Source organism: Phalaenopsis equestris, unplaced genomic scaffold (assembly GCF_001263595.1).
Source record: "Phalaenopsis equestris unplaced genomic scaffold, ASM126359v1 Scaffold000715, whole genome shotgun sequence".
Lineage (NCBI taxonomy): Eukaryota > Viridiplantae > Streptophyta > Magnoliopsida > Asparagales > Orchidaceae > Phalaenopsis > Phalaenopsis equestris.
The window spans coordinates 22065-43169 of NW_018165155.1; the positions used below are offsets into that span (position 1 = coordinate 22065).

The 21105-nt window shown below is 37.0% G+C and overlaps 1 protein-coding gene across 4 annotated transcripts in view; it reads right to left on the reverse strand.

Moving 5' to 3' along the window:
- Window positions 1–170: 170 nt before the first annotated feature.
- Window positions 171–21105, reverse strand: part of LOC110030396 (eukaryotic translation initiation factor 2A) — a 121835-nt gene continuing 100900 nt past the window's right edge. For 3 of the 4 annotated variants that reach the window (XM_020733088.1, XM_020733089.1, XM_020733087.1), the window contains exons 10-15: window positions 2688–2821; window positions 2549–2612; window positions 2154–2250; window positions 1904–2040; window positions 537–562; window positions 171–444 (exon numbers count right to left, since the gene is read on the reverse strand). In XM_020733088.1, the coding sequence (XP_020588747.1) occupies window positions 345–444; window positions 537–562; window positions 1904–2040; window positions 2154–2250; window positions 2549–2612; window positions 2688–2821 (558 nt within the window). In that variant the 3' untranslated portion in view covers window positions 171–344. Of the gene's footprint in view, window positions 445–536; window positions 563–1903; window positions 2041–2153; window positions 2259–2548; window positions 2613–2687; window positions 2822–21105 lie in introns of those variants that run through there. The other variant, XM_020733090.1, reaches the window with a different exon arrangement.

Below are 21105 nucleotides of genomic sequence, written 5' to 3' on the forward strand. Positions count from 1 at the left end.
TCGGGCTCGGCTCGTTTACAGCCCCACCAAGTGAACTATTTAACCACACGGCTACCAAACTCTGAAATCAATGTGGTAGCTTTAAACAATTTCAGATTTAAATAGATTCAACAATATAGCTGAAACATAATTAATTCTGCACTAGTTTATTCAAATATAATCTTTAACAAAATTACTTCAATTTTATTCGAATCAGTTACAGCCAAAGTAAATAATAATAATAATAATACAATACTCAAAAAGGGGGAATTAGTTCATATATAACTCCTCTCACACCTCACACTGACAAACACCACAATTCCAAAGATAACAATTTAACGCCAAAAAGTAAAAGAATTCTGCAATCAATTACCATCAGACGCAGCAGATGATGCTTCAGCGGCCTTCTTCTCCCTCTGCTTCTCTCTGCGTTTCTTATTTCTCATTGCATTTTTGTTTATTTCTCTGCATTAAAAATGGTAAATATGGAAAAGTTAGAGGACTAAAACTTTAATTCCATAACTGACAAAGGAGGAAAAAAAGTCAGGTGAACTTACTCTGTAGGAGATATTCCTCCAAAAAGCTGTCATTAGAGAATAATAATCAGTTCAGAATATTTATGTTTATATAATAGAGTTATCAAAAGATTGAGGATGACATAGTAGAGAAGATTAGCCAAGCATTTGCTTTCATAAAAGGAATCATAATAGTTGCCTAAATCATGAAAATTTGCTCATATTTCCATGCATGTGATGATTTTATGGAGGATAATAGAAACGCAGAAAAATAGCTGCAACAGCATTCTACTAGTTTAAAATGTTGTTTGTCATTCTTAGAAAAGAGTTGAGGCTTTTGATAAAAGTATAGCCTCCTCACATAATTTAAGAAATATATATCGACAAGGAATATGGTTTCAAATCAAAGCTAAGAATAAATTAACAAGTTGGTGCAAGAAAGTTTGGTGGCCGTTTGGGATGGCTTTTGACTTTTATTATCAATATTTTATTTTTATTTTATTTTGTTTACGCTTAATTTAAAACAAAACATGTTTGATAAGTCAAATTAAAATAAGGTTATTTTTGAAAACCATAAAAAAAAACATCTAAAAATTATTTTTGAGTGTTTTTAAAAACTTGTACATTTGTTTGTAAAAATTGAAACACATAAAAAAATATACGAAATAAATATATTTTAAAAAATAAACACAAAAACAGAAAAAAAAAATAGTAATAATGATCCCAAATAAAAATTTAGAAAATTTGTCTGAGCAGATAATCTGAACACCATCACAAATGATCGACCCGCAAAGCAACTGAAGATCCAAAACTAGGCCACTCAATTTAGGTTTCATTTGGGATAGAATTGTCAAAAAGCAGCCAACAAAAAAATATATGTTTGGACTTTAGCTGTATTTTTAAAATTTTGCCTAAGAGAATCCACTTTTCCAGAAAGTATAATAGAAATAGTAGGAACTGTACTTTTGAAATCAAAAGCCAAGAAAAAGAAGTATAAGCTGTCCAAACGAGGTCTTATTCAATTGCTAAGGAGTCATTTGGGATCACTTTTATTTTTTTATTTCCTATTCATTAAATTTTATTTTGTTTATGTATTAATTTGAAATAAAACATGTTTGCCATAGTTGATTAAGATATGATTTAAAGACATTAAAACACCTAAAAATCATTTCAAGAAATTTTCAAAAATATGTTGATTTTGTTTTTGGAAACAAAAAATAAAAACATGCTAAAAACTCAAAAAAACATGTTCTAAAAAATTTAAAACAAAAATAACAAAATTAATTTCAAACTAAAACCAAATTAATCTCATTTTTTTAAAACTTTTATTAACTGAACAGTAAAATAGTATCATTATTTTCAGAATTCCTGTTTACAACATGTAGTTACTAATTATACAACAAGCATACCTCTGCCTTAACAGCAGCAACATTCTTAGCATGTGGTGGACGATATGCTGCAGGTTTCTGCACAGTGTTTGTGGAAACCTTCGAAGAGGTTTGTGATGCATTCATTGAAACCTTACCTTTAGCTGATGCTTGTGATGCTAACAATAAAGATGCTTGTGAGACTCGGAATTTTTAATGAAAATATCATAATGTCAAAAAACTAAGAAAGAATGATTTTTTAAGACGAGTAATAATAGTTAATTGTTACAACCTTGTGTTTTGGTTTCATCAATCTTTATGGTGGAAAGAGACATGACAAGATCCATAATATCTCCAAACTTTTCAGGTGCTTCCGGCTTCCAATCAGCCTACATGTCTAGGTGAAGTTAATTATAAATAAGAAATGAGGAAATCGAAGATAATAATTAGGAAAATTACATACATGCCTCTCAATTTATATGTATTCACACACATCATTTTTTAGAAACATGCTACCTTATCATTCCATGAAAAGTTAAAATGGTGGTACCTTTAAAGTGATAAAAAAGATTTGGGGGTTATAAGTGTAAACGTAAAGTTTAGATATTAGATATGTGAAAATATAAAAAATTGGTAGTATGTATGTAAATGCCCCGAATTTATTAAGAAAATGATTTCAAGGCTAACCTGGTACAACTTCTCAAACATTTTCTTAAAATATAAGGACCCGTTGTAGTGGAAGATCTTAATCCTTGAAATGAGAAACGGGGCAACATTAGTAACATCAACAGAGATATAGATGAATTTAAGGAAATAAATGAATTACCCATTGTCTACTTGTAGCCTTGGTGCTGTTGTAGCAGTCATAAAATAGAGTCCATCAGGTGACCATTCACTACTGACGGAGCATTCTGCTTTTGTGGTTCCAAGTAATCTTTTCTCTGAATAATCCCAAAATGCCTGCAATAAGATATAAATAGATCAAATACTCAAAATCCTAAAGAGGCGGGGGATTAATGTATACAATCATAGAAGCTCATAGAACATTCTGCAACAAAATATCCCTACTAAGACCGTGTATCTTAGAATGCAAAAATTGGTCTAGAAAAAGCTGGCAATTGCATTTATTAAAACTGCTTAACAATATTTTTTGGCAGAAAAGCACTCTGGTGCAATTGGCAACCAGAATTCATGGTAAACCCAAGGGAATTTGGTTCGCTAAAAAGGTAGTGTGCTGCATTTGGAATGCAGTAGATTCCAAATTTTGGCTGTTTGGTTGGAAGAAAAAGCAATTTAGAGTAAAATTACAGACAATTTCAAATGCAGCAAATAGTTCATTGCAAGTGTATTTGAAATTTTTCAGATTTAAATGATTTCCAAATACACTACAAATGGCGGCTACCACCGTGGTCACTGCAGCCGACAACTGCTGCTGCCAACCCCTATCGACGTTGTAGTCCCCAGCCGTTGCCCGCCGTCGCCGTCGCCGCCCTGACTGTAGCTGTTGCCAGCCTCCGCCACCGCTAATGGGCATATATTACATTCAATTCATTTTTCTTCAAACTAAACAAAACATGAAGTTAGTGCATTTATTTTACATTAAACCAAACAATTCTAAAGTATTCCAATACAATTCATTATTTTTACACGTTCTTTTTCAGCATACCAACAGCCGCTAAAACACTTTAGAATAGGGGCTCCGGTTTCCACTTGATAGGTTAAGTCGGGCCTTGAACACGCCATGCCAAATCAAACCAACCTGATTTGCCCTCAGCTTATGAAACTTGATCCATTCCCATAGAAACAATCATTGCACGATAGCCCAAACCTCATTAACAATGTGCATGATGGATTTGGCAACACAGTTGAGCGTGATGGCAAGGAGTCTCTTTGAACTTCCTGCTGCCTGTAGCAAACTTCAGTTCTCACCATACAAACCTTATTTCTCGTCCACCACTCATTTCCCCCTACTACCAAACTCTCCGTTATGCACCTCCCATTTCTCCCTGCTATCAAACTCTCCGTTTCGCTTAAATCATCTCCCGGTCCGGGAGTATCATTCCACCAATGGATCCAATATTTTATAGAGAACTGCCTAAATTCTCCATCTTTCCTTCCCTCTCACACTTATCAATTGCATCTTCTCCCACCTTAGCAGGTTTCAGTGCTTCTCATATCAGAAGCCAAATGCACCCTACAGCTTCCGCACTGATTAAGCTATTCAATCTTAGAAACACATTAATCATATTGTAAGTTTAGTTAAGCATATTAAGGATTTATTCACCTCAAAAATTACTCAACCCATTACCTCATAGAGAGCAAATGTGTAGGAATTGATTGTGAATCTGAGCAGGTCCTTAAATTATTATAAGTCAACATACTCCATTAGTGACATCGAAACTATATGACATAAAGCAGCAACTTTTGCAAGACAACTTCAAGAAGGAAAGCATATAAACGAAGATGGATAAGAAGAAAAAGCTCAAAATGATCACTGGAATTTTTATATGGTCATCAGTTTCAAGCTATCTCATGTTTCTAATTTAGTCCTTCGCTTCATAAATTTGATCCCAAATAGTGCCTCAACAAGAATTTCACAAAATTTTAAGGGTTGACGGCGGATGTGAAATTTGAGTGTGTTTTAGATTAACTGATGTGGACAATTTTTTTGAAACTGGATCATATCTTTCTTATTATTATTATTTTTTTCATAATATTTATTCCTTTCAAGCTTCCATCTAATTCATATTTTTCATTTCAAAATGGGATGACTTTCAATCAGATCATACATGTGAGTTCATATTTTGTTTTATGAAAGTGAAGCTTGATATTCGCTTGGTTCCTTCCACGACAATACAAATTTGGTTCTTCCTTGACAAGCAAGGCTTACGAATTATGATATTCGGGGTTGCTAATTAAGTAAGAAAACAACAGAACTTCTATTTTCCCAAGAATATCCTCCTTCCACAGCTTCTACATCTATTTAATAGTTTTACAATGAAAATTGTTAGAGGACCACTTTACTAAATCTCAATAAAATATGCTTTCCAATATTTTCAACCCAATACAGAACTAATACATGATAATCATTCTAGGTGTGAAAGTGAGTTAAGGCAATTTGCAAGCCAGCTCAAACTTAACTAGTTAACAAGCTCGTGATTCTAGCTTATTGAGCCAAAAGTTCAAGTGGAGCTCAGATTACAGCACTTACAATATACAAGGTTGAGCTCAAGCTTGACTTAGCTCGCTCACTAGGTCGCAATCAGCCTCAAGTCCCATTTCTTGCACTCCATTAGATCAAGGGATTTAAATCACATTGGGCTCGTTATTCAAGATATATAGAATAAAAAACATTTAATAGTGCTCATCATTAATATTTTCTTTCTTTGCTATCAACTTTCATTTCCAAAATTCTCAACTTTCTCAAACTCCTTTTATCAAAAAAAAGAGTCTTGCAATGAGCTCTCACTGAGACTTCCCAGTACTGGTGCGACGAGGACTTAATGAGATCGTGTCTTCCATAGCAACTTTCCTTAAAGGACTCCCGTTGATGCCTTCTCTAGGCTCTCCTGATGCAACTTTGCTACGGTGTATTTCTATCATACCTCGCTTTTGGGTCATCTAGCTCAAGAGTTGAGATTGAGCATGTTGTAATTCTGGTGAGCTGTGCTCGAGCTAGATATATGAGCTTGACTCGAGATCAAGCTCGAGTATGATTCTGCTTAATAGGTTAGTAAATAAATCAAGCCGAATAGAGCATAAGGTTGTTCAAGCTCAAGATCATTTACCAAAAGCTTTTTCAAGCTCGATTGAAGCTTTTATCATAGTTTTCAAACTCAAGCTCATTTAGCAATAGATTATTTGAGCTTGTTCTGAGCTCATCTCAAGCTTGTTCATATTGTGATTAATGAGCTTTAAATGAGCGTCTCATTTAAAAAAACAAAAAAGACTTATGGCCCCAAGATTGTTGAGCTTAAAAAAATCAAGAGTTTAATTGAACAAGCTTAATGATGCGGGAGGTTACCGCGCAAATTACCGCGGTACTGTAGCTGCTACATTACTGCTGGAATAGCTATTGCGGGAGGCAGGTCAAAATAATCCCATTTTATTTTTTGATGCTTTCTTTTCTATTATCATTCATTCATTTTGACATTTCCTATATGTATTGTATTAGTGTTTGGAAGACAGTTTTTCATGTGTTTTGTTCAGGATAGCTGTCGACGTCCATTTTCTCCTTTCAAAGGTTGTATCAAAGGATTTGGGCAGTGCTCCAGCTTTATCATTCTCCCAAGGTGGTATTTATTTCCCCTATTCCCCTTCCACATACTCCCCACAATGTTTCCTGCGGTTGTCCCCTGCTGCAGCCGCTCAGAACAGTTGTCGATGCTATCCTTCCTACAACATCTGCATTCTAGCCCACATTCCATGCAATTCCCTCTCTTCCGCTTGCTGCCATCGCTGTTCCAGCCATCATAAATCCTTTCCCCTCCCCAAAAATTGTTCTCCCAATCATCCAAGACCACCTCCCTACCATCCAACCGCTATCCCAACCCTACTGCACCACCTCCCTGCCACATATATGTTGTTCCAGCCCCCAGAAACCCAAATTCCACCTTGCTACTGTCCAGGACAGCAAGGGCTTGTTGTCCCGTTGTCATATTCACTCACTTGCTCTGAATCACCACCACCACCCCGAGATCCCACCCTAATTTGATTATTTGTGTCATGTGGGCTGCTATTTGAGATTTTCGGGTGTCGTATTGTATTTTCTTTTCAAGTGTGTTGATTGTAGCCACTTATTTGCTTGCAATAATAATGTTTATTTTTTCTATTGTGGTTTGGGTTAACTCTGGTATCATTTCGTACAAATAGCCTAACCTAGTTCTATCCAAGAATTTCTAGCATCCACCACACCCAAGCCTATCTCCACCTAATTTTTCTTTTCACCATAAATAACCTACCCACACCCAAAACCTTGTCATGCCGCCAAGGAGATAATTACTGGAAACCTAATCAAGGAGAAAGGACATGATTTTGTTTATGATAAATTCACAAAGAGGTGTACAAGGGATTTTTTTGGGAGAATATGCAGTGGGAAGCCCACCAACTACAACAAAAGCTTGCCCACCTTCGAGAGGAGGCAATCTGGATGGGTCACCAGCTACCACAATGATGACTTGCTAGATCGAAGAAATATAGTGAACCTCTTCCACCATGCGGATTCTAGGGATGAACCTCTACCTCGAAGATATCACCCGAAATATCTAAGAAGTTAGAATTGTAAATTAAAGGTTGATTTGCCATATTTCGACGGTTACATGGTTCTAAACGAGTTCAACAAGTGGCTCTGGACCTTAGAATAGTGAAATCAACTGCCATCAAGCTAAAGAATAGTGCATTATTTTGGTGACAAAATATAAGTACTTACGCCAGTAAGAAGAAAAAAATAAAATTACTACCTGATTCAAGATGAAACGGGAGATGCAGCGCCAATTCCTACCCACTCAATATAAACCAGATGTTCAAACTGCAACTTCAAAAGTTGAGAGACCACATCATCAGACGCCCACCACATCTTACAGACAGGTTTCAGCCCGAAGATCTTATAATCAGAGTACACCTAGGGAAGTATCCAAGTTGAGCTCACTTAAGGAGACACTCATTCAGAGGAGAAAACAAATGACACCACCTAGCATGCCAAAATTCATCCCTGCTAGGAAGTGTTTCAAGTGCTACGAATTTGAGCATGCTAAATCAAATTGCATAACCAGGAGAACGATCACTTTCGCGAAACAGTGAGCAGTTGAAGAAATAAATAATGATCTAGGTGAAGATGTCGATTTCAAAGATGATTCCCAACTCCAAGCCGACAAGGAAGAGACACCAACGCTTCAAGTCAACTGAATTGACAGTAACTATGTTGTATATTACAATTCCAGTTGAACCAAAGAGAGACTCCAACTGAGTTGATAGTAATAGTTCTAGAAGGTAGTGAGTCTGAGGTAATGTGTGTTCATACAGCGCATGAGATTCTGACACCTCTAGCTATCGTTTTTGCAGACATTGAGGCTAGTAATGGATGTCCAAAAAGGTCATGAGTTTAAGGAGCCGATATCAAATACAAAACAATCCCAAAAAATATAAATTCAGACATTTCAGGTATATGAGTTGTTGACCTCATTTTTTATTAACCAACACATATTCGACTCAACACACCAATGGGCCCTCTTTGGACCGGCATGATCACACCTGGTTCAGCCATAGCAACGCCCAGAAGTTCCTGGGAGTAGTCACGCTCTAAAGTTTCTTGGCATGAGCACACCCAGTTCAGGCATGACCACGCCCGAAAGTCTTTTCGCGTGAACACGCCCGATGCTAGCGTGATTACGTCCCTAAGCCACGCTAACGATCCGAGGCCATTGTCCACAGATCCGGCGATGAATTTTCACGTCACTTCGCCGACCGTCGGAATAATCCGGACCGTCGATTCACCACTCAATTAACAACCACGGAGACCGCTGTCATCGCCTCCCCAGCCTATAAATAGGCATTCCTCCTCACCATCTTTACAACTTTAGGCCTCCCCTATCTTTAGCCCAGTGCAGAGAAGAGGAAGAAGACAGTCTCCTCGACCTCCTCTTTGGTAAGCTTCCCCCACTTTGTAATTTTTAAATTTATTTACAAGTTATTTAAATTCTAAATTTAGGTCAATCCAAATCAATGTTCTTGGATTAGACTTGGGTTTGGGTCCAGCTTAGGTCGACCCGAACCCAGCCTAACCCTGAGCCAACCCAAACAATAGTCCAAAACAGACCTGACTCAAACCAAACATAGGTCCAACCGAGGCCAACCTACTCTGACCCAAGTCCAACCTAGGTCTAACCCAGAGCCGACCTAGGTCCAACCCACAACCTAGGTCTAACCCAAAGCCGACCTAGGTCCAACCCAAGTCCGACATAGGTCCAACCCAGGTCCCACACAGGTCAACCCAGGTCAACCCAACTTAAGCTTGGTCCAACTCAAATCAACCCAAGTCCAACCCAGATCAACTCAAGTCCAGGCCAAATCTAACCAACGTCCAAGAGTCCAAACCAGATCTAACCAAGGTCCAAGCTAGGTCCAATTCAGGTTCAACTTAAGTCTAGATTAGACGATCCTATTTATGTTAAAATTTGCGTCCAAGCTAGGTCCAATTCAGTTTCAACTTAAGTCTAGATTAGACGATCCTATTTATGTTAAAATTTGAGCTGATCTGAGTTGTAAATCTAGTTTACCTTAACTTAACCCCAAGCCAAATTTAATCCAAGCCAAAATCATTTTTCATGTGTTGTTTTACAAATCTCGTATCATGTTCATGTTTCATTTCATGTATCATATGTAGTTTTTCAAAAACAGCAAAAAATAGATAAAATAAAAAAAAAGAATCTCTCACAAAATGGTTCTCTCCACAAACACTCCACTTTAAAAACAAAACCAAACTTTAATACTTATGAAAATTCTAATTTTTCACGACAACTGACAAACTTAATGATTCAAATAACACAAATTAAATATCAAACCTTAAATAACATCTAAAGTACACCAAGATAAAGAACAAAAACCAAACCTAGGAAGATCTGACAAAAACCATGGGTTAACTAACTTAGACACCAAGACCGAGGATCATACACTTACCTTATGTTAGTCTGATTTAGTATTAAAAACCAAGATTAGTTTAATAGGTACGCTATTTAGTATTAAAAACTAGGACATACAAACCAAACAAACCTACCACCTGAGAGTAAAGAGAATACAATGGGATGATGTAACCCATGGTTATTGACAAAGATATTTCAGACCGCTTCCAAACTATGAAGCCTCCATATGCCACGACACTCAAAGAGGATTTATGGTTACAAGGTTGGTTATAGTTGAGAGATACCAATGTCCCTAGAACGACGGAAAGTCATGGGCATCCAGATCGAGGACATTATTCCCATAATCTACGTTAGTCCACCCATCAAGATTCCTTGTTGAGTCTAGGATTTTTACTTCCATCTAGAAATCCTTTTCATCTGACTCTGCCCTTTAATTGTAGGAGTTTCAATCACTTTTGTCAGTCAAATCAAATATTCCCAAGTCATCTTTTGACTTTATTTGACCAATTCAAATGCACTATTAGGTCATTCCAAATTCTTCGGCTACCACTCTTCGGATAGACCTCCTCCCTCGAACGGTTAATCCATTCACTTGGGTCTTTTTAATGACACATCATCATCGAACTACAAGCCCCATTTTTTTAAGCTTAATTCTTCCAACTTGGATCCTTTTCTTGTCTCTCACACTTAAATTATGAAAGTTTAACCTTTTGGTAACCTGGTTCATTACATTAATAGAAATGTAATTAGCTACGAGGGCTTGCATTTTTAAAGAACGAGATCCCATAATTAAAATAAACCTTATATTATACCTGTAAGGAAAGAGAAAAAAATGGTTCTGTGGAGTTAAAAAGATTTTCATCATCCAAATGGCCAAACCCAATTTTAAGATAATATTTTCTTCCTCTGGGAAGATATGTTATTCTTCAAAATGTTTAGTCTGGTCATCCAAATAAAAGTCTACCAAAAAGTTTTATGATGTGTGACGACACACAAAAATCCCCAACCAAGGTTTTTTTTTTTTTCTGACGACTCCACTGATAATTCGTTCTTCTCTCTATCTTTTGTAATGAATAAAGTGCTAGATTTAAATCATTCATCCTTATGTCAGACTTTCCATGGATCCATCAAACTTATCTGATTTTTTGGTCCTGTTTCGTATCTTTAGTCTTCATGTTTTTAACTGCTCATTTAAACTTTGTTTAATGAGTAGGGTTTTTATGACATGTTCCATAATAATCAAGAGTTTTTCAAAGATCCTACAGTCGACTCTATTGATGTCATCTCTGTACACATTACAGGAAAGATGTCTCCTAAACTCATACTCTCCTTTAAAAATATAAGTAATATGACATTTGACCCAAGTCATTTGAACGGTGGATCCCCAGTAAAGTTTGGAAGGGTCTCAACGACTTGAGTTCTTTTACAGTAAACTTTCAAGCCGTCGAAAACAAGGAATCTTCATCGTACTTTGACATCGAATCACAAAAATATTTTCCACCAGTGAAAAGGAGAGCGTTAAGACCGCCACAGTTGTGACAGCCAGTGTTGTTCTTTCGTATCCTGAAAAAGTAGAGAGCGAAAAGACTCCTGATTCCATTTGTGAATTGCTTAAGACACTGATAATCTTCAAGATGGATCCATCCAATGAAATCACTCCTGCATTAGCTTAAGACTCAAAGACGAAATCAAAATAGGAAACTTTGTAAAAGAGTCGTACGAACAACAGAAGAGATGGACCATGTTGAGCCTGAAATCCCTCCTTTCCTGAGTGAGAGTAGGTTTTGTTTGCTCTCTACTACACAAGGAGAAGACAAAGTCCGCAAGATAGTTGAATTACCTCCACCTTTGTCTAGGTATGGAATCCCTAGTCTAAGAAAAAAAAAATCACAGGGAACCTGACTCTACAGAATATTTCAAAATATTGCAAAGCAAAAAGGATCCCCTATTACAGGGATCCTTCGCGTCGTAAAAGAAATTATCCCATAAGGAGAGAAGAAGGATCCTGAAATCCGAAAAAACGACGCCTGAGCAATCAAGGCAAGTTTTCACATGATTATTAGGGTACCCATCATATTGATTTTTGCTAGAAGCATCTCTTTTCGTCCCAAGATATCTCCGAATAACCTAAATACGTTGATTATCACCTAATGCTCCTCCATACATTCTACACCATCTTCAAAATGCTAAAGAAAACATACCCAAGATGGTCATTGAATCACGACCTGAACATTGCTTATCACCTCTCCAAACGGATGATACGGAAGTAAAGTCCCTACTGCTCTCTGTCACATTTGATTTAAAGAATATACCACAAATTCAGGAGATCCTGGAGCTGATTTTGTTTCAAAGGACATAAAAATCAAAGGAGACATTAATGAAACCAATATTTAGTCGGATCGAGACTATGAAAGTCATGAAAAGAATGAAGTTAGTATTGACCAAGAGTCTCAATATGTCCCAGGTTATCCAAAACACAATAGAGGCCTCCAGCACTACCACCGTTTGAACTCTACACCATGGATGACAACAAAATGGAGGGAGAGTACAGTGACAAGTAGAGGCATAGTGGATGCTTTTTCTTTTGTGGCATGCTTGTGTTTATGTTTAGGGTTTAGGGTTTAGGGTTTAGGGTAATGTTTATGTTGATGTATTGGGTTGTGCTTACACTTTCTTATGGACTATTTCTTTTGTGTGATGATTTACTTCATATTGTTGTCTTCGTTTGAACTATATTGTGATCATCTGTTGGAATTTTCTGTGATATTACTCTTTGAGAGATGTTTTCATTCTTTATGTCATGCTTGGGGAATGAAATCTTACTTATTTACTCGCCTTAAGTAAAATTCGCATAACTAAGTTATGGAATATATTTTGCGACTCATGAGAGGAATCCTGACAATAAAATTTAATATAAATGCTCATTAAAAGGAAAAAATTAGCACTAATTTTTGAAAAAAAATAATTAAGTTCTTCATTTTAATAGCTTTCGTTTGAACCTAAAAGATCTCAAAATAATTAAAATGATATAATTAAAATATTATAAGCTAACCAAGGACATTTTGAAACTTTCTAAGTAATAACTAAGCCAAATCAAAAGAATCTTAAGGTTCGAATGGACTATAATATGTTAGGAAACCACATCAAGAAAAATTTAGGAATTATCAATTTGCAGAAGTTAGCCGTTCAAAATTCTTAAAAAAAGGTTCATTCAGATATAGCAATTCTTAGATGAGTGTGGCAAAATAAAAAGCAAAAGAAAAAAAAGGGGGAGGTGCAAATGCCTCGATTCTCAAAGTAGATGACCCACCTCCCTGAGAAGAAACATGAGGTGAGCATAAATAAAAAATTGGTGTCTAATATATCTCCTAATTGATAAAACTTAAACTTTCTTGAGAAAATTCTTATCATAATATGTTCACAATAAACGTCGAGTAAAAATGAATTAACTCGTTAACTCTTACTTGATTTAAAATATCCTTAGATAGTGAAAATGTTTTAAATATACAAAATAAAGAATTTTAAGATTTGCTTACAGTCAGCAGCACGAGAATTAAAAATAAACCAGATTAATGAAATTTTATCCTAAAATGACATTTACATCAAGAAGACTCGCGTAAGAACTACATACGCCATTTGAGTCCTAACTTAGAAATGTGAATTAGATGAGAAATCAATCAATTTGAGGGGAAAAATATGCTGTGAATGTGCACGATTGCATTTCATTTTGAGTCTCATTTTAAATATGAACGTCGTGCCTCCTTTTATATGTCGTCTTATCTCTGTTTGTTTACCGAGGAGGTTCTTACCGGCTACTGGACTCCAAAGAAAAATGTCTAATGCCATTGATCAAAGGGCGCTACAAAAAAAGATGCTATGTGTCCAAGGAAAATATGTCTAGAACACTATGGGAGTCGAATTACTGTTGAATATTTAAAACTTTATATGAAAATTTAAATTATCCATCTGCTCCATTTGAGATTAGATTTATCTTGAACCTACTCCAATCAAATTCTGATGCAATCTTAAATCCTACCATCACCTTTAAATTCATAAACCTAAAAAAAAAAAAAATCAAAACATTCCACTCAACAAAATCACTTTCAAAATTCTAATGGGAATCTGATAGTCAGCGAATCTCTTAATCTTTAAAGAAAAATTTAGCAAAATCACTTCCAGGATTCTAATGAGAGTATAATAATCACTGAATCTCTGAATCTTTAAAGAAAACTTTGATGATTAAAAATTAAACTTAAACAAAATTAAACTCAATTAAATCTCAAACATCAGCTATCTCCCAATTCAACTGAAATTAAGAAGAGTCTGAACTCTCGAAATGGATAATGGGTCTGAACCTTGAAATGAAGCCAATTTCAAATTGAAAAATTTTCAATTTGGTTAATTATCAGGCAAGATGTAGTTCCCTCAGGCTGTTCTATATCTAGTACAACTATAAAAAAAACATCAAACTTGCCAAACAAAACTTTCTAAACAAAAATCAAATTTTAAAATTGAAGACTTTCTAAGTTTGGCTTTTATTGAGCAAGGTGTACCTCATGATGTCCTATACTTAATACAAAAAAAAAACTCCAAACTTGGCAAACAAATCATTTTAAACAAAAACCATAACTTAAAATTCAAAACTCTTTAAGTCTAATTGTTGTTTGGTAAGGTATAAGTCTTTTGAGGTGTCTTATACCAAATACAACTAGAAAAATTCACTAAACCATTCAAACAAACAAATAAAAAAAATTAATCTCTAAAACAAACGAGCCTTTCAAATAAAAACTCCTCAATAGTCCCAGAAGTGAAAAAACTCAATGAAACTTGAAACAACAAATCAAAACCTCAAAGACATTATCCTCAGACTATCCAAGTTGTTATTTGGACAAGGTGTGATGATGTCTCTTACGATGTCTTAGATCCAAATACAACTGGAAAACACACAATTGCCCAGGAATGGAAAAACTTCTTCAGTAAATCAACAAATCATCCAACAAATCTAAAATTTTCATAACACAAACACAATGCACACAACAAATAATTTTTTACAATTCTTTGAGTCCGTCGGAAGTTGGAGCACGCCTCACATGGCACCAGCACGATGCGACCAGATTGGCTGATCTCAGGCCAGTCGGGGTTGATTTTGGAGATCAATCATTCAAGCTAACGATCTTGAGTAGAGATGTGTCACGAGTCTCTTCTCAAAATAGTCTATCGCATATCGAAAGAAGTTTGCTTTTAATCCATCAAAAGTTAGAGCACGCCCCATGTGGCACAATTAAGATGTGATCAGGTTGATTGACTTCAAATCAGTAAGGGCTGATTTCAATCGTCAATCCTTTAGATTAATAAATCTTAAATGCGACGAATCTCACACATCCCTTTCAGTTTTGCCCATCGCACCCTTTATTTGAACCTTCTTCAGATCCATTAGAAATTGAAGTGCGCCCTACATAGCATCAACACAATGTGATTAGGTTGATTGATCTTGCTAGAATCGTCAGTCCTTTAGGTTAGTAAATTTGGGTTGAGCTATGTCTTATTCTTATCTATTATGGTCATCACACACTAGAAAAGGTTTTTCGAACTTAGTTTGATCTTATTCAAACTATCCACAAGTTTAGCTTTGATCCATTAGACGTTGGAGCACGCCTCACAAGGAACCATCAAAATGACACCAGGTTGATTGATCCCATGCCAGTCAAGGTTGGTTTTGTGAATTAATCCTTTAGATTGGTAATTTTGAGTTATGGTAAGTCTCTTGATGAGCTTTGTCTCAGTCCAACTTATCGCACACCGATGAGATATTTTGTTCTTCCATCAGAACCCGTCAATTTTGGTTGGTCTATATTTGTCACTAACGGAACTGATGCCTTGAGTGAGTAAAACTATGATAGGGTTATGTCTATATAACAACTCCCTAGAGTCAATCATTAGCAGACTCTGTGTCGAAATGTCATACTTAATGTTAGTGTGGACTAACTTATAAAGTCAGCAAGACTAGCTGATGTCGATGGATTTTCGGGTCCGATTAATTCAACACTTTACTTGTAAATCTAGGATTTGTCAATTGGTACCTTTCCAATCGAATAGTCTACTGAAAGCCTATGAAGAACGTTATTCTTTTCCAGGTTTGTGGGTTGTTAATCAATAAATAGTTGGTCACGCAGGTCACGCAGTTCACGCCTTGACTGAATAAACCTAGAATATAGTCACTATCCCCTAGTACAATCACTGAACACCATAGTTTCGGTTGATTATATAGATTAATGCTTTGAATTACTAATCTGAAGTTAAATAACTACCCTTGACATTTCTCAGTTTAACTCATCGAACACCTAACATATATTTTTCCTTTCTCAGGTTCGTCGGTTTTTTATTAATACTTCGGCCTCACCAAGAACAGGTGTCTTGGCTCTGTAAGTCTAGGATAGGTCTTAGAATAGTCATTGCACACCACCAATTTAGAATCACTGCATCTGTCTAGTGTGGACTAGAAGAAGGGGCTGGCATTGGCTCTCCATTGTCAAAATGACGCCCTGGCACAGCCCTTGCACTGAGCAATTGGGTTCATTGATTTTATTATATTTCCGGATACAAAAAAACAATGTCTTGGCTAATCTAAACTAAGTTTGGAGCAAACAACATTCTTGACAAGAACCTCTCTTAGTCTTAGTCATTGGATATCTACTTAACTGACCACCTGACTTGACTTTAGTTTAGTCGTATTATCTATCATGATCCAGTCACTCCTGCACACTTCTTAGAAAATAAATTCTTGTATTTTCTTTCCTAACGTGTTCAGACATAACACAAATTCACATAACACTGACCACATGAACCTTCAAACTTCCCCAGTACAATCAAATCGAATTCCCCGGCAAAATTAAACCAACTTCTCTATTAATCACATGAGTCATTCCTTTGACTAGCTCTCAGGATGAATGATAGTTCTAGCACTATCTTCTCTGGCCTAATCATTTCTTCTATCTTCTACGTTTAGCCCCTACACTTTCTTTCCTAGTGTAAGCAAATTCTCTGTTTTCTTTTGACTAGCTCTCAGGATGAATAATAGTCTCAACGTTGTCCTTCCTGACATGTCACTTTGTCTATTTCTTAGTTGAATGTTAATCCCCAGGCTTTCCTTCCTAGTGTAGGCAAATTCTTAGCTTCCCTTGGCTAGCTCTCAAGATGAATGATAGTTCTAGCACTATCCTTCCAGGCCTAGTCACTTTGTCTGCTTTCTAGGTTAGATGTTAGTCCTCACGATTTCCTTCCTAGTGTAGACAAATTCTCGGCTTCCGCTTGCAGGATGAATGATAGTTCCAGCACTTTCATTCCTGACCTACTCACTTTGTCCACTTTCTAGGATGGATGTTAGTTCTTATGCTTTCCTCTCTAGTTTAAAAACTATCAACTTCTTGTTAGCTCTCAGGATAGATGATAATTTCAGCACTATCCTTGATCTAACCACCTTGCCTAGGATGAATATCAGTCTCAATACTTTCCTTCCTAAGTTGCTCAAGTCTTGTTTTCCCCATGGTTAGCTCTCAAGACAAATCTAAATCCTCATGGTTTTGGGTCCTGACTTAATCATCATGTTCACCTCTTCGTTTGAATGTACATCCACATCATTTTCCATAATGTGTTCAAATGAACCCAAAATCTCCAGCGAATCACAAACCTGTAACTTCAAATATTCAAAACTTGAAATCATGTGTATAATCCTTGGGAATTGATCGATTGTTTCGATCAACACCAATATGTCATATTTTGAACAGTTTGCCACATATTGGGGATCTATTTGTTTCTCATTTTTGGCCAACCAACACACGTTTGACTCAACACACTCATTGGCTCTCCCTGAACCGATGTGATCACTCTTAGTTTGGGCATAGCCATGCCAAGAAGAACTTAGGCGTGGTCACGCCCAGAAGTCTCTGGGCATGGTCGCATCTGATTCAAGCGTAACAATGCCCGAACGTTCCTCGACGTGGTCATGCACAGTTCAGACATGACCACGCCCGATGTTGGCGTGACCACGTCCCTGAGCCACGCCAGCGATCTGAGGCCTTCGTCCACGGATCCGACAATGAATCATCGTGTCGCTTCGCAGGTGGCGATCCGTGTCACCTCCAACAGTCGGAATAATATGAATTGTTGACTCACCACTCAATCGACGGCCATGGAGGCCGCTATCACTGCCTTCCCAACCTAAAAAAGGAGTTCCTCCTTACCTTCTCAACAACTTTTGGCCTTCCCTTTCTTCTGCGCAGTGTAGAGAAGAGGAAAAAGAAGACTGAGCCTCCTCGGCTAACCACCACGGCCTCCTCCTGCAAACCACCTCGACATCCTCTACGGTAAGCTTCATCCCCTTTCTTTGTTTTTTTTTTTTTGAGTTTATTTTCAAGTTATTTAAATTCTCAATTTAGGTCAACCCAAATCAATGGCCTTAGATTTGGCTTAGGTTTGGGTCCGACTCAGGTCAACATGAACCCAACCTAACCCTAACACAAATCATAGTCCAAACTCGATATGATCCAGGTCCAACCTACGTCCAACCCAGGTCAAACCCAGGCGAACCTCGGCCCAACCCAGCCTCGGCTCAACCTAAGTTCAACCCAAGTCTGACTCAGTCCAGCCCAGGTCTGACCCAGGTCAATCGAGGTCTGACCCAGGTTCAGCCGAGGTCTGACCCAGGTCCAACCGAGGTCATCCCAGGTACAATAAAATTCAACAAGAGTCCAACCCAGGACAACGCAGGTCAACCCAGGTCCAACTCAAATCTAACCCAGGTCCAACCTAAGTCCAAGTCAAGTTCAATTTAGGTCTAGACCAGCTGATCCTATTTAAGCTCAAATTTGAGTTGATCTTAGTCGAAAACCTAGTTTATCTCAACTTAACCTAAACTCAGTCCAATTCAAGCCAAAATCATATTTCAAGTGTTGTTTTACAAATCACGTTTCGTGTTCATGTTTTATTTCATGTATCATGTGCAATTTTTCAAAAACAACAAAAGCAATTAAAAAATGCATAAAACAAAAAGGAAGCGAACCTCTCAAAAGATGACTCTCCACAAACACTCAAACATTATAAACAAAACTGATTTTCAAAACTTAGAAAAATTTTGATTTCTCACCATGACTGACAAACTTAGGAATTAAGAGAAAACATAAATTAAATATTGAATCTTAAATAACATCTAAAATAAACCAAGATAAAGAACGAAAACCAAAATTAGGAAGATCTAACATAAACCCTAGATTAGCTAACTTAGACACCAAGACCGAGGATCATACACTTACCCTAGATTAGTCTGACTATAGAAATCTAGGTTAGTTTAATATGTACCCTAGTTAGTATTAAAGACTACGACATACAAAACAAACAAACATACCCCCTGAGACTAGAGAGAATACCTTAGAATGATGTAACCCATGGTTACTGATAGAGGTATTTCAGATCACCTCAAAACTATGAATCCTCCATATGCCACAGCACTCAAGGGGGATTCCTTGTTACGAGATTGGTTATAGTCGACGAATACCAGTGTCCTCAGGTAACAAAAAGCCATGGGCATCATAACCGGAAACATTATTCACAAAGTCTAGGTTAATCCACCCATCAAGATTCCATGTAGGGTCTAGGATTTTCAATTCCATTCAGAAATCCTTCCCACCCGACTACATCCTTTAGTTTAGAAGTTCCAATCATTTCCATATGTCAATCAAGAATTCTTAAGTCATCTTTTGATTCTACCTAACCAATTCAAATGCACTATCAAATCATTCCAAATTCTTCAACCACAACTCTTCGAATAAACCACCTCCCTTGAATGGTTAATCCATTCTCTCGGGCTTTTTTTAATGACACGCCATCATCGAACTGTAAATCTCATCCTTTTAAGCTTAATTCTTCCAACTTAGATCCTTTTCATTATCTCTAATATTCTAATTATGAAAGTTCAACCTTTTGGTAACCTGATTCATTATATTAATCGAGAGTTTTCACTAGGATTCACAGCTCTAGAGACGTAATTAACTATGAAGGCTTGCCCTCGTAGGGAACGAGCCCCACAATTAAAATAAAGCTTATATTATGCATGTAAGGTAAGAGAAAAAAAAAAAACTGGTTCCATAGACTTTCAAAGTTTTTCATCATCTAGGTGGTCAGACCCACTTTTAAGATAATATTTTCTTTCTCTAGAAAGATATGTTATTCCTCAAAATGTCGTGGTCGGTCATAGAGATAGAAGTCTTCCAAAAAGTTCAATAGTGTGTGGTAACACATAAATTCCCCAAAATGAGCTACTTCTTGAGTTGCCCTTACAAAGGAAGGTCCGGTATGTGAGACTCTTTTTTGTCACTTCCGGAAACTCATAAAGAGTAATTAGGGGTTTTAGATTCAATTCAACAGTATACCCACCGACAATTGATAGGGCAAAATGGATGAACCATAGTGTTGGAAATCACTCTAGGATCTTCATAGGGAGGAACATCCTAAAACGGGATCCAAGTCCTTTCAGAAAAGAATAAGAGACCTCTCCTAAGTGATTATACTTCAGTGTAGTCAAGTCTGTCGTACATCTCATTCGAGAGTTGATTCCTCCTTACATACTTTTTTATCAGATACACTCAAAAGAATACAAAGAGTTGAAGAAGTCAATTACAAATTTGATTTCTTGAGGCTTGGTTCGCGAAATTACCAATCCGCGTACAATTTCAGTTATGATTGTGCAAAAATAAGATGGATACATATTCTATCAGAATGTGCTTTGGAATGTCAACGCCAACATTATTGACTTCCTAGAAGATTACAACGTTTCCGCCACCTTTAACGTGGCCGACCTATCGTCATACGATGAGAAGAGAAAAGCTTCGACTGCTGAGGTCGAGCTCCCCCCCAAGCTTGAGAGATTGACGCGGACATTTAACACACAAAATTGCCACGATGCTACAGCTGATACGACACTGCAGAAATAACTATAGTGAAAGACGGGCTGAAATAATCTCATCTTCCTTTCTTATGTTTTCTTTCCTATTATCCTTCATTCCTTTCCTTTTTATTCATTTCCTATATACGTGTTCTATTAGGATTTGGAATATATATTTTTGTGTATTTTGTTTAGAATAGCCGTCGTCATCTATTTTCTCCTTTCGAGGGTTGTATCCTAGGGTTTGATTGGTGCACCATCCATATCCCTCTCCCGATGTGCTTTTTATTTTTCTTATTCCTCTTCTGCATCCTCCACACATCGCTCTCTACCACCTTTCCCTGTTGTAGCCGCCCGGAATAGTTGTTGACGCTATCCTTCCAACAATTTCTAACGTTCCCTGTAATTCCCTCGCTCTCGCTTGCTGCCATCGCTGTTTTGGCCACCATAAATCCTCTTCCCTTCCCACCAACTACTTCCTAGTCATCCCGAACCATGTCACTGCAACTTAACTGCTATCCCAACCCTTATGCACCACCTCCCTGCCACATATTCGTTGTTCCAGCCCTCATTAACAAAAATTCCACCTTGCTGCCACCAAAACAGCAAGGAATTGTTGTCTCGTTGTCATATTCGCCCACTTGCTCTGCGCTCCCATCTTATCACCACCT